Below are 12,204 nucleotides of genomic sequence, written 5' to 3' on the forward strand. Positions count from 1 at the left end.
AGCTCTTTACTTCACCATCCCCCCCACCACCTGGTTTCACTATCACCTAGTGCTTCTTCCTCCCCTACCCCCACTTTCTCACTTCGACTCTTCAGCTCTTTTTCAACAGTCCTGATCAAACACTGTCTGCACTCTTTTCCGTAGATGCTGCCTGGCCCGTTGAATTCCTCCAGCATTTCTGTGTGTGTTGCTTGGATTTCCAGCATCTACAGATTTTCCTGTTTCAAGTCAAGCCAAGTCAAGTCACTTATATTGTCATTTCGACCATAACTGCTATGTACAGTACACAGTAAAAATGAGACAACATTTTTATTTTCAATGTGAACACCAATCCCCTTGAATGGGAAACCCTACGAAACCCTACCCAGTAGTAGATATGGCAAGGTCCATAACTAATAAAGCCCTCCACATCATTGAGCACATCTACATGAAACGCAGCTGCAGGAAATCAGCATCCAACATGAGGGAGCCTCACTATCTCTTTTCATTGCTTTCATCAAGGAAAAGATACAGGAGCCTCAGGACCCACACCAGCAGGTTCAGGAACAGTTACTACCCCTAAACTATCAGGTTCTTGAAAAAAAAGGTAACTTCATTCAACTTCAATTACCCCATCATTGAAATGTTCCCCCAACCAATGGACTCACTTTCAAGGTCTCTTCATCTCATGTTATTGATATGTATTGTTTGTTTCTTTGTTTGTTTATTTATTTATTATTTCTTTCCTTTTGTATTTGTACAGTTTGCTGTCTCCTGCACTCTGGTTGAATGTCCAAGTTGGACAGTCTTTTATTGATTCTGTTATGATTATTATTCTATAGATTTATTGAATATGTCTCAAGAAAATGAATCTTAGGGTTGTATATGGTGACATATATGTTCTATGATAAAAAAAATTACTTTGAACTTTGAACATGTCAGGCAACTAGGGCTAGGCAGAACCATTGAGAAGTGTAAATGATGGATTACAATTAAGATGGAAACTATGAGGGTAAAAAAGGAATATGATATTTTTATGGCAGATAAGGTAGAGGTGAAACATAAGACATTCTGTAAGTATATTAAAAGTTGGTAATTAGGTATCAGTGTGGTTATCTAAGTGTGGTGTCATGGGAAATAGGTGAGGTCTTAAGTGAATATTTCTCCCCTGTATTTACTCTGGAGAAGCACATGGAAACTATTAAGTTCAGGGGATAGAACAGTAATGTCCTGAAATGTATCAACATTACAAAAAGCAAATATAGTCAGTTTTGAAGCACATAAGTGTGGATAAATCCCTGGTGTGTGACCAGGTGTGAGAAGCAAGGGAAGAAATTACTGGGGGAAATGTTTATATCTTCATTAGCCATGGGTGAGAATGAATAATGTATCTTCAGTCAAGAAGGACTAAGACTGCTGGCCAGGACAGTTCTTCTTGAAAAACGGTACAACACCAGTGGCAAACTTACTGGAGCTGTTTCTGACAGGAAGGATTTAATCAGCATGACATTGGGAGGTCATGTTACACTTGTACAAACCATTGTTTAGACTATACTTGGAGTAGTGTGTGCAGTTCTGTCACCAATGTACACTGTAGGAAGGATGTGTTTATGCTGCAAAGGGCACAAAAAAGATTCACAAGGTTTAGTCAGAACCTGGCTTGTTTTTGAGGAGAGAAGGGAGAGGCTGGGAATCCCGTGTTTATCATGGGAGGCTGTGGAATGTCCGTGCAGCGGTTTACAAAATTATGGGAGCACAGATAGAGAAGGTAGTTGCAGTTCTATTCCAGGGTAGGGGAACCTAAAACTACTAGGCATGGTTTAAGTTGAGAGGGAAAAGACTCAAACAGGATCTGTAGGACAAGGTGCTTCACACAGAGGGGAATAGCTATATGGAACAAGTACCAGAAGAGATGGTAGAGACAGATATAATTACGATGTTTTAAAATACGTTTGGATGGGTGCTTGGAAAGGAAAGGCTGAAAGCTCAATAGGCTGAAGGCAGGCAAAAGAGATTAGCTTAGAAATGCATCTTAGTTAGCAAGGACGAGTTGGACCAAAGGGTCTGGTTCTATATTGTATAACTAGGAATCTACTGAAGTTGTAATTATACTGAAGAATGGCCAACTAAAAGAATATTTGTATTATGGGACTCAGCGAAGCGATAGCCAAGTGGATTTTTAAAAAAACTCTTGACATATATTTGGCCTCATCATTTTTGTTTTGTGATCATATTATGATGCTTAAGATAGGGGCTCACCATTTCAAAGATCAAAGTAAATTTTGGATCCACTTGGCACTCCTTTTCAACATCCTTCAATCTAGAATGGTTAGGGTGCATTTGTGGTTACTTTGGATGTCATTGGGGAGCAGAGGCATCATCATCCGTTAACTCTGAGAAAACTATTATTATTTTTGAAAAAGATAGTTTACAACCACAAACAATACATAAAAATTCACAAACAGAAGCAAACTTTGTATAAAAGGACAGTTGAAATTATCATGTCAATATTGGGTCTAGAACAATTATTGAAATGAAACATGATACTTTTGGGTGTATTTCTTTTCTGCAGCAATGCAACTGGTTAATAAGTCTTTTTCAGCAGCATTGTTGCCAAGCATTTCTGAAACTGAATAAATCCAATTTTCAGAAAACATAATGAATTTTGGGTCCTAAAATTCAGGAAAAAAATTAGACTTGAATGCATCATAGCTTGGTACGGCAACTGCTCTGTCAATGGTCACAAGAAACTCCAGAGTTGTGGACATAGCTCAGCACGTCATGGAAATCAGCCTCCTGTCCATGGACTCAGTCAATATCTCTCATTGCCTTGGGAAACCAGCCCGTAAAATCAAAGAACACACTGGAAATTCTCTCTTCTCTCCTCTCCCATTGGGTAGGAGATTTCAGAAACCTGGAAGTATGTACCACCAATGCCTAGTACAATCAAATGGACTGTAAACCTTACAATCTACATTTATGACCTTACACCTTGTCTACTTGCACTGCACATTTTCTGTAACTGTACACATTACTCAGAACTATGTTATTGTTTTACCTTGTAGTACCTCAATGCACTGCTGTAACAAATTGATTAGTATGCAAGACGTTTTTCGCTATACCTCAATATGTGCCAATAGTAAACCAATTTATAGAATGTAGAAGAACATAGAACAGTACAGCACAGTACAGGCCCTTCGGCGCACAATGTTGTGCCGACCCTCAAACCCTGCCTCCCATATAACCCCCTACCTTAAATTCCTCCATATACCTGTCTAGTAGTCTCTTAAACTTCACTAGTGTATCTGCCTCCACCAGTGACTCAGACATTATATTATATTATATCAGGCATTATCGATATTCTTATATTACATTATAGAGTATGATGCATTTGTTAAAAAAGAGTTGATAATTAAAATCCTTACAATAATTAATTTGATAGAATGAAATACACATGTAAGACTCTTAACTGTTTTGTTTTTTTCACAACACAGTCCATAAAAAGCAGTACTTCAGCTTTAAGTTTTACCATGCCCTCGGGGTCCACCAGAAGTAAGTGCTTGGCTTGTCCTCCCTGTAACCCAGTCAGTACATACTGTCCTGATGTAGTCATGCTTTCCCGCACCAGAAAGTCTCCATCTTTTATGAGCAGCTTCTCAGCTTCCTGCCTGCTCATTCTTCCACAGTACCAGATCTCCTTCATCAGCTGTTCTTTCATGGAAGAGAGGGTTGCAGGCATGGGGACCGCAGATGGGCTTTTATCTGTTGAGCTGTTCTGAGAAACTTCATGAATTGATGCTATGGATGAATAAAGACATAAGAAAACAATCGGGGATAAGAGATATTATCCTTTATACATGACAATTTGGGTCTATTGTCATGTGCTCAAGTACAATATGGTACAGATAATGAAAAGCTTACATGCAGCAGCATCATAGACAAATATGTACATGCAACTACACAACATGCAGCATCATGGACACATATGTACATGCAACTACACAACATGCAGCATCATGGACACATATGTACAAGCAGATAAACATGTAAATTACACAGAAGTAAATCAAAGAAAAAACTGAATTTTTAAAAAACTAAATCTTTAAATCGCAGCAAGAGGCGGAGAGGGAGGAGGTAAAAGAAGCTTGGAGAGAAGCTGGTTTTTTTTAACTGATCGCGGCAAAGAGGCTAGACTGCGCAGGCGCGTGACGTAGCGCGCCAAAGGTTTAAAAAAAAAAGACTGCCATATACAGCGGCCATCATTGTAGCGGACTGAGGCAGAGTGGGTTGGCTTTGGCTCAATCAGGATTCGGCGAGAACAGGCAGAGGCGAGGTTTGAATGGGGCACAACTGCGCAAGCGCATGAAAGTATCTGTGAGGCAGTGGGAGAATTTAAATAGCGAGCAGAGGCTGAGTACGAGCTTCACTCCAGGTAAAGTAAGGCTGGGTAAGCTCCTTTAATTAATCTAATTAGATTAGGAGTAGGTAATGGAGGCAGCAGTTCGGGCAGTTGAGTGCTCCGTTTGCAGTATGTGGGAAGGCAGGGCGAGCACAGCTGTCCCTGATGACTACAACTGCGAAAGGTGCATCCAGCTGCAGCTCCTGACAAACCATGTTAGGGAACTGGAGCTGGATGAACTTCGGATCATTCAGGAGGCAGAGGCAGAAATAGACAGGAGTTTCAGGGAATCAGAGTGACTGTCAGGAGAGGAAAGGGGAATAGACAGGAAGAGCAGAGCACCCCTATGGCCGTTCCCATCAATAATAAGTATACCATTTTGTATACTGTTGGTGGGGACGACCTACCAGGGACAAGTTGCAGTGGTTGTGACTCTGGCACTGAGACTGGACCTTCAGCTCAGAAGGGAAGGAGGGAAAAGAGGAGAGCAGTAGTGATAGGGGATTCGATAGTTTGGGGGACAGAGAGGAGGTTCTGTGGAAGAGATCGAGAATCCCAGATGGTCTGCTGCCTCCCTGGTGCCAGGGTCCGCGATATCTCAGATCGAGTTCTCAGTATTCTCAAGAGGGAGGGTGAGCAGCCAGATGTCGTGGTCCATATAGGCACCAATGACGTGGGTAGGAAGAGTGAGGAGGTCCTGAAAGGTGAGTTTAGGGAGCTAGGTGCCAAGTTAAAGGACAGGACCTCTAGGATAGTGATCTCAGGATTGCTACCAGTGCCACGTGCAGGTGAGTTTAGAAATAGTGAGATAGTACAGATCAACACGTGGCTGAAGACATGGTGCAGGAGGAAGGGCTTCAGATTTATAGATAAGTGGGCAGTTTTCCAGGGAAGGTGGGACCTGTTCCGGCGGGACGGTTTACATCTGAACTGGAGGGGGACAAATATTCTTGCAGGTAGGTTTTCTAGGGAAGTTCCAGTGGATTTAAACTGGATTTTAAATATGGATTTAAACTAACAACTAAATATGTCAGGGATGGGGTAAGAAGGGGAGGAGGGGCATTAACGGAAGTTAGAGAAGTCAATGTTCATGCCATCAGGTTGGAGGCTACCCAGCTGGTATATAAGGTGTTGTTCCTCCAACCTTAGTGTGGATTCATCTTGACAGTAGAGGAGGCCATGGACAGACATATCAGAATGGGAATGGGATGAGGAATTAAAATGTGTGGCCACTGGGAGATCCTGCTTTCTCTGGCAGGTTTTCAGCGAAACGGTCTCCCAGTCTGTGTTGGGTCTCACCAATATATAAAAGGCCACACCAGGAGCACCGGACGCAGTATACCACACCAGTCAACTCACAGGTGGAGCGTCGCCTCACCTGAAAGGACTGTCTGGGGCCCTGAACGGTGGTGAGGGAGGAAATGTAAGGGCAGGTGTAGCACTTGTTCCGCTTACAAGGATAGAGGGAGATCGGTGGGAAGGGATAGGGGGGACGAGTGGACAAGGGAGTCGTGTAGGGAGCGATCCCTGTGGAAAGCAGAAAGAGGGGGGGAGAGAAAGATGTGCTTGGTAGTGGGATCCCATTGGAGGGGGCGGAAGTTACAGAAAATTATACGTTGGACCTGGAGGCTGGTGGGGTGGTTGGTGAGGACAAGGGGAACCCTATCCCGAGTGGGGTGGCGGGCGGATGGGGTGAGGGCAGATGTGCGGGAAATGGGAGAGATGCGTTTGAGAGCAAAGTTGATGGTAGAAGAAGGGAAGCCCCTTTGTTTAAAAAAGGAAGACATCTCCTTCATCCTGGAATGAAAGGCCTCATCCTGAGAGCAGATGCGGCAGAGACGGAGGAATTGTGAGAAGGGGATAGCATTTTTGCAAGAGACAGGGTGGGAAGAGGAATAGTTCAGGTAGTTGTGAAAGTCTGTAGGCTTATAGTAGATATCAGTAGATAAGCCGTCTCCAGAGATGGAGACAGAAAGATCAAGAAATGGGAGGGAGGTGTTGGAAATGGACCAGGTAAATTTGTTGGCAGGGTGAAAGCTGGAGGCAAAGTTAATGAAGTCGACGAGCTCAGCATGCGTGCAGGAGGCAGCGCCAATGTAGTCGTTGATGTAGCGAAGGAAAAGGGGGGGACAGATACCCGTATAGACTTGGAACATGGACTGTTCCACAAAGCCAACAAAAAGGCAGGCATAACTGGGACCCATGCGGGTGCCCATGGCTACACCCTTGGTTTGGAGGAAGAGGGAGGAGCCAAAGGAGAAATTATTGAGAATAAGAACCAATTCCGCTAGATGGAGGAGAGTGGTGGTAGAGGGGAGTTGGTTAGGTCTGGAATCCAAAAAGAAGCGAAGAGCTTCGAGACCGTCCAGGAGGGGGATGGAGGTATATAGGGACTGGACGTCCATGGTGAAAATAAGGTGGTAGGGGCCAGGGAACTTAATATTATTGAAAAAATTCAAAACGTAAGAAGTGTCACGAACATAGGTGGGAAGAGATTGAACAAGGGCGGATAAGACAGTGTATGCAGAAATGAGTTTGGTGGGGCAGGAGCAAGTTGAGACAATAGGTCTACCTGGACAGGCAGGTTTGTGGATCTTGGGTAGGAGGTAGAAACGAGAAGTGCAGGGTGTGGGAACTATGAGGTTGGTGGCAGTGGATGGGAGATCCCCAGAGCTGATAAGGTTGGTGATGGTATAGGAGACAATGGCCTGGTGCTCCTTAGTGGGATCATGATCAAGGGGTAAATAAGAGGAGGTATCAGAGAGTTGTCGCTGTGCCTCGGCCAGGTAGGTCAGTACGCCAGACAACAACAGCTCCCCCCTCATCAGCGGGTTTTATAGTGAGGTTGGGATTGGTGCGGAGGGAGCGGAGAGCAGAGCGTTCGGAAGGAGTGAGGTTGGAATTGGAACAGGGTGTGGTGAAGTCAAGATGGTTGATGTCCCGTCGGCAATTAGCAATAAAGAGAATTCCATGGACCTGATCCAAGACATCCCTGATCCTGGCACCAGAGAGGCAACATACCATCTGGGTGTCGCTATCGTGCATACAGAACCTTATTTCTGTTCCTCTGACTAAGGACTCTCCTATCAACACTGCAGTCCCTTTCACCTCTCTGCTCTTCTGAGCCACAGCACCAGACTCAGTGCCAAAGACCTGGTCAATGTGGCTCCTCCCTGCCAGGTTGTCCTCTCAATAGTATCTAAAATTGTATTATTGAGGGGAACAGCCACTGGCTGTGCATTTTCCTTCCTGCTCTTGACAGTCACCCAGTTACGTATTTCCTGCAACCTACCTCCCTGTAGCTCCTGTCTGTCACCTCCTCATTCTCCTGTTGAAGGTCATCAAACTGCAGCTCCAGGAGCTATAACTTTGTACACCTGGTGCAGATGTCCTACCAGACCTCTGGGAGACTGAAGGTCTCCCAGACTTTCCACATCCTTCAGAGCATAAAACACTGCCCCAGAAACCATTCTCAATTGTCTATTATGTTCTAATAGATGAGGAATGAACAAATAAGGACAGGGAGAGAGTAACTCAACAAGATAATCTACCTCACCCAAGCCTAATCTTGCCTAAGCCTGATGAGCCAACGGTCCCATAATAGTCTCAATCCTCTAGTTTCCCTTTAATTTTTTTGCAATATTATATACCCTCTCTTTTGCTTTTATGCTTCTTTGATTTCCCTGGTCAGAAATGGTTGTCTTATCTTCCCTTTAGAATGTCTTTATCTTTGGGATGTATCTATCTTCTGTCTTCCGAATTGCCCCAGAAACTCCAGCCATTGCTGTTCTGCCATCATCTTTAATAGTGCCCCCTTCCAATAAACTTTGGCTAGATCCTCTTTCATGCCCCTGTAATTCCCTTTGCTCTACTGTAATACTGATACATCTGTCTTTAGCTTCACTCTCTCAAACTGCAGGGTGAATTCTATTATGTTATGAACACTATCACCTAATGATTCCTTAACCTCCCTAATCAAACCTGGTTCATCATACAGCACCCAATCCAGAATTGCTTTTCACTTAGTGGCCTAAACCAGAAACCTCTAAAAAGCCATCTCATCGACATTCTACCAATTCCCTCTCTTGGGATCCAGCACCAACCTGACTTTCCTGATCTCCCATGACTATTGTAAAATTGCCCTTATTACGTGGCTTTTTTATTTCCTGTTGTAATTTATATCCCATATCTTGGCTACTGTTTGGGGACTTGGAACACCTATCAGGATCTTTTTACTCTCTACTCAAGAATGATTCTATATCTAATGATCGCATATCATCTCTTTCTAAGGACTTGATTTCATTTTTTACCAACCAGAGCAATCATTACCATCTTTTAGGCACTCGGCAGGGTGCAATAAATGAGGTAACATGTAAGCAAAATGGCCAGTGTTAGAGTGGTCAAGCTTTGGCTCAACAAGCTTCAATGTGGACAGACAGAGGCTAGAACTTAAGCTTGAGAAGTTCTAAGTATAATGAGTATAGGGAGGATGATATTTCAGGCAGCGGAATGCTCCTTTTGTGTGATGTCAGATTTCAAACAGTCTCCATGATGACTACGTGCTGTAATTTTACTATGTCTCTATGACTACATCTGCAAGAAGTACACCCAACTTCAGGTCCTGACTGACAAAGTCAAGGGATTGGAGCTGGAAACTTAGTTCTTTGTAATTTTATGTAACTTATTTGGATGTGAATATACAAGACATGGTTAATAAGTTTTCAGAAGATACTTAAATAGGTGGTGTTGTAGACAGTGTAGAAAATAATGAAAAATTACAGAGGTATCTTCATCACAAATCATGTGTCTGACAAATGGCAAATAGCTTTCAATCCAAATAAATTGATGTATTGCATTTTGGGAGATCAAAGCAGTGCAGGACTTGTACAGTGAATGGTAGGGCCCTAGAGAGTGATAATGGAACAGAGGCACCCCTAGGAATGCAAATGCACAGTTCACTGAAAGCATTTGACACATGGCCTTCATTGGTCGGAGCACTGAGTACGAGAGATTGGAAGTTGTATTGCAGCTATATAAGACATTGATGAGGTCTCACATGAAGTATTGTGCATGGTTCTGGTCACCCTGTTATAGGAAAGATGTTATTAAACTACAAAGAGTGTCAAAAATATTTACTAGGATATTGCCTAGACTTGGGGTCTTGAGTTACAAGGAGAGATTGTGTATACTGGAATGTCAGAGATTGAGGTAGGAAGTTGATATAGGTACTTAAGATAATGAGTGGCATGGATATGGTGACCTGAAATGTAAATTACTGTCATTTAACAAAATGAAATGCTTCTGAAATGATGAGAAGTGTGAAAATGAACTTCAATGTGAAAGTAAGCTTCAATAATATTTTGTTCATTTGAATAAACTTACTTGCATCAAATGCTGGCACCTTTGTCACGGCAGAGGAGTGAGGATTCATTAGATTCTGGGTGTTCATGTAAGATGGATCATCAAAAAGATCTGATGGGCTTACAACTTTGCCTGGAAGAACAGTTTTCTTGATTAGTGGAAGTGTAGACAATCAGCAGTCCCAAACATTAATTAATTTTATTTAGTTTGTGCTTTGAAAACAATTGCTAACTTGAACATTATGTTCCTTAGTTTAACACAATGAGCAACTTTAAGACAGTTATTTAAGTTTATATGATAAATCGTTAAAGCAATATGATAAATATTGATGGTGTTGTTAAATGTAACATTTCTGTTCCAATAAACCTCCAGCAAGATTAACATTGGTGAAACGTATCAGTATTATTTGGAAAAAAAGTTTGTATTTAATGTATGCCATCACATCTCAGACACCCTAATCAGAAATAAAAATGATCAAATATAAAGATTCCGTATGCAGAAATAGGCAAATACAACAACATTTTCTTTTTAATGGTGCAGGAAACCTGACAATGTTTCAAGGAAAATTATGAAACAAAATATTTATGGTGAACAACATAAGGCAATATTAGCGCAAGCAAGAAAAGGCATGGAACCCCCTGCCAAGGTGAGGGTAGAGGCAGATACACTAGGGACATTTAAGAAACTCTTAAGACATGCACACAGATAATAGAAAAAATGGAGGGCTATGTAGGATTAAATTGTTCTTATAAAAAGTCATTACAACATTGTGTGCCAATGAGTCTGTTGTTCTATGTTGTATGTTCAAAATGGCGCCGCAGATGGCGGCCTCGGTGCCGAGCTCTCTGGCTTTTTGTGTGTTTTTGTGTCTTTTTATTGTTTTTGTTCAAGCGGATCCAGTCATATTCAGCAGGGATGAGCTCCTGAACACCAGGCAGATCATTAACAACTACCTTCCAACTTTCCACTCTGACCCGAATAGTTTTTCTGAGATCTTGGTCGGTGGAGCAGCGGTTCTGTATGGATTATGGAAGAGTTGTAAACGAGGGAAGAGAGCCGGTGTGCTTGTTAAACTGAGACTGCGGGGATTCCGCTCCGCGCTCCCAGCGATACACCTCGCCAACGTTCGCTCTCTTCCTAATAAGATGGACGAGCTGCTTCTTCTGACCAGAACCAGCAGAGACTTTGCGAATTCTGCGGCTCTTTGTTTCACTGAAACGTGGCTCGGTGATTCTGTTCCGGACGGAGGTCTGCACGTCCCCGGCTACCAGCTGCTGCGAGCGGACCACGTCACGGAATTATCGGGGAAATCAAGGGGTGGTGGAATCTGCTTTTACATCCATGAAGGCTGGTGCACTGACGTTAAGGTTCTTCACAGACACTGCGACCCGAACCTGGAGTTTCTGGTTCTGAACTGTAAGCCTTTCTATTCTCCGCGAGAGTTTTCCTCATTTATCCTTGTCGGTGTTTATGTTCCACCTCAGGCCAACGTGAGCGAGGCCGTTCAGCGGCTGGCTGATCATATAATGCGTTTAGAACGGGAACACACAGATTCGCTGTTGATCATCCTAGGAGATTTCAACAGAGCTAAACTGAATTACGAACTCTCGAAATACAGACAACATGTTAACTGCCCCACCAGGGACAGTAACACTCTGGACCACTGTTATACTATCCTAAATAATGCTTACCGTTCTATTCCCCGTGCAGCCTTAGGACTCTCTGACCACTGTCTGATCTACCTCATCCCAGCCCATAGGCAGAGACTTAAATCTGCTAAGCCTGTGGTGAGGACAGTGGAGAAATGGACCAGTGAGGCGAAACAGCAACTTCAGGACTGTTTTGACACCACTGACTGGGGTGTCTTTGAAGCTGTAGCCACCAATATACATGAACTGACAGATACCATATGTGATGGTGGACAGAAGTGAAAACATTAGAGGTAAGGATGTAGACAGATTTGAGAGAAAGAGTAATAAGTCATCAGCATAGAGAGAAATTTTATGCTCAACACCCCCTCTCCAAATCCCGGTCAATTCAGGACAATTTCGAAATGCTATCGCCAGAGGTTCTACAGCCAAATCAAAGAGAAAGGGACTTAAGGGGCATCCCTGACGGGTGCCACGTTTGAGATTAAATACTTGGGATTTCTGAAAATTAGTTAAAACAGAAGCAGTAGGACACAGGTACAGCAATTGGATCCAAGAGATGAAACTTTGGCCGAGGTCAAATTTTCCTAAGACTGCAAAAAGGTAGTTCCACTCTATACGATCAAGTGCTTTCTCCGCATCAAGGGAGATAAGACATATAGGAGTCCCAGTTGGAACTGAGTATAAAATATTAAATAGACGCCGAATGTTAAAAAAAGGGAGACGGTTTTTAATAAAGCCTGTTTGGTCATCAGAGATAATGGAGGGAATAACGGTTTCTAATCTATGAGCCAACACTTTAGCTAAGATCTTTAC

The 12,204-nt window shown here is 42.9% G+C and overlaps 1 protein-coding gene across 7 annotated transcripts in view; it reads right to left on the bottom strand.

Moving 5' to 3' along the window:
- The window catches only part of LOC140718756 (SHC-transforming protein 1-like), a 223,930-nt gene that overhangs the window by 17,928 nt on the left and 193,798 nt on the right, over positions 1-12,204 (bottom strand). For 6 of the 7 annotated variants that reach the window (XM_073032868.1, XM_073032869.1, XM_073032867.1 and 3 more), the window contains exons 11-12: positions 9,761-9,871; positions 3,509-3,777 (exon numbers count right to left, since the gene is read on the bottom strand). In XM_073032868.1, coding sequence (XP_072888969.1) covers positions 3,509-3,777; positions 9,761-9,871 — 380 coding nt within the window. Of the gene's footprint in view, positions 1-3,449; positions 3,778-9,760; positions 9,872-12,204 lie in introns of all 7 variants that reach the window. The other variant, XM_073032866.1, reaches the window with a different exon arrangement.

The sequence above is a fragment of the Hemitrygon akajei genome, chromosome 30, assembly GCF_048418815.1.
Source record: "Hemitrygon akajei chromosome 30, sHemAka1.3, whole genome shotgun sequence".
Lineage (NCBI taxonomy): Eukaryota > Metazoa > Chordata > Chondrichthyes > Myliobatiformes > Dasyatidae > Hemitrygon > Hemitrygon akajei.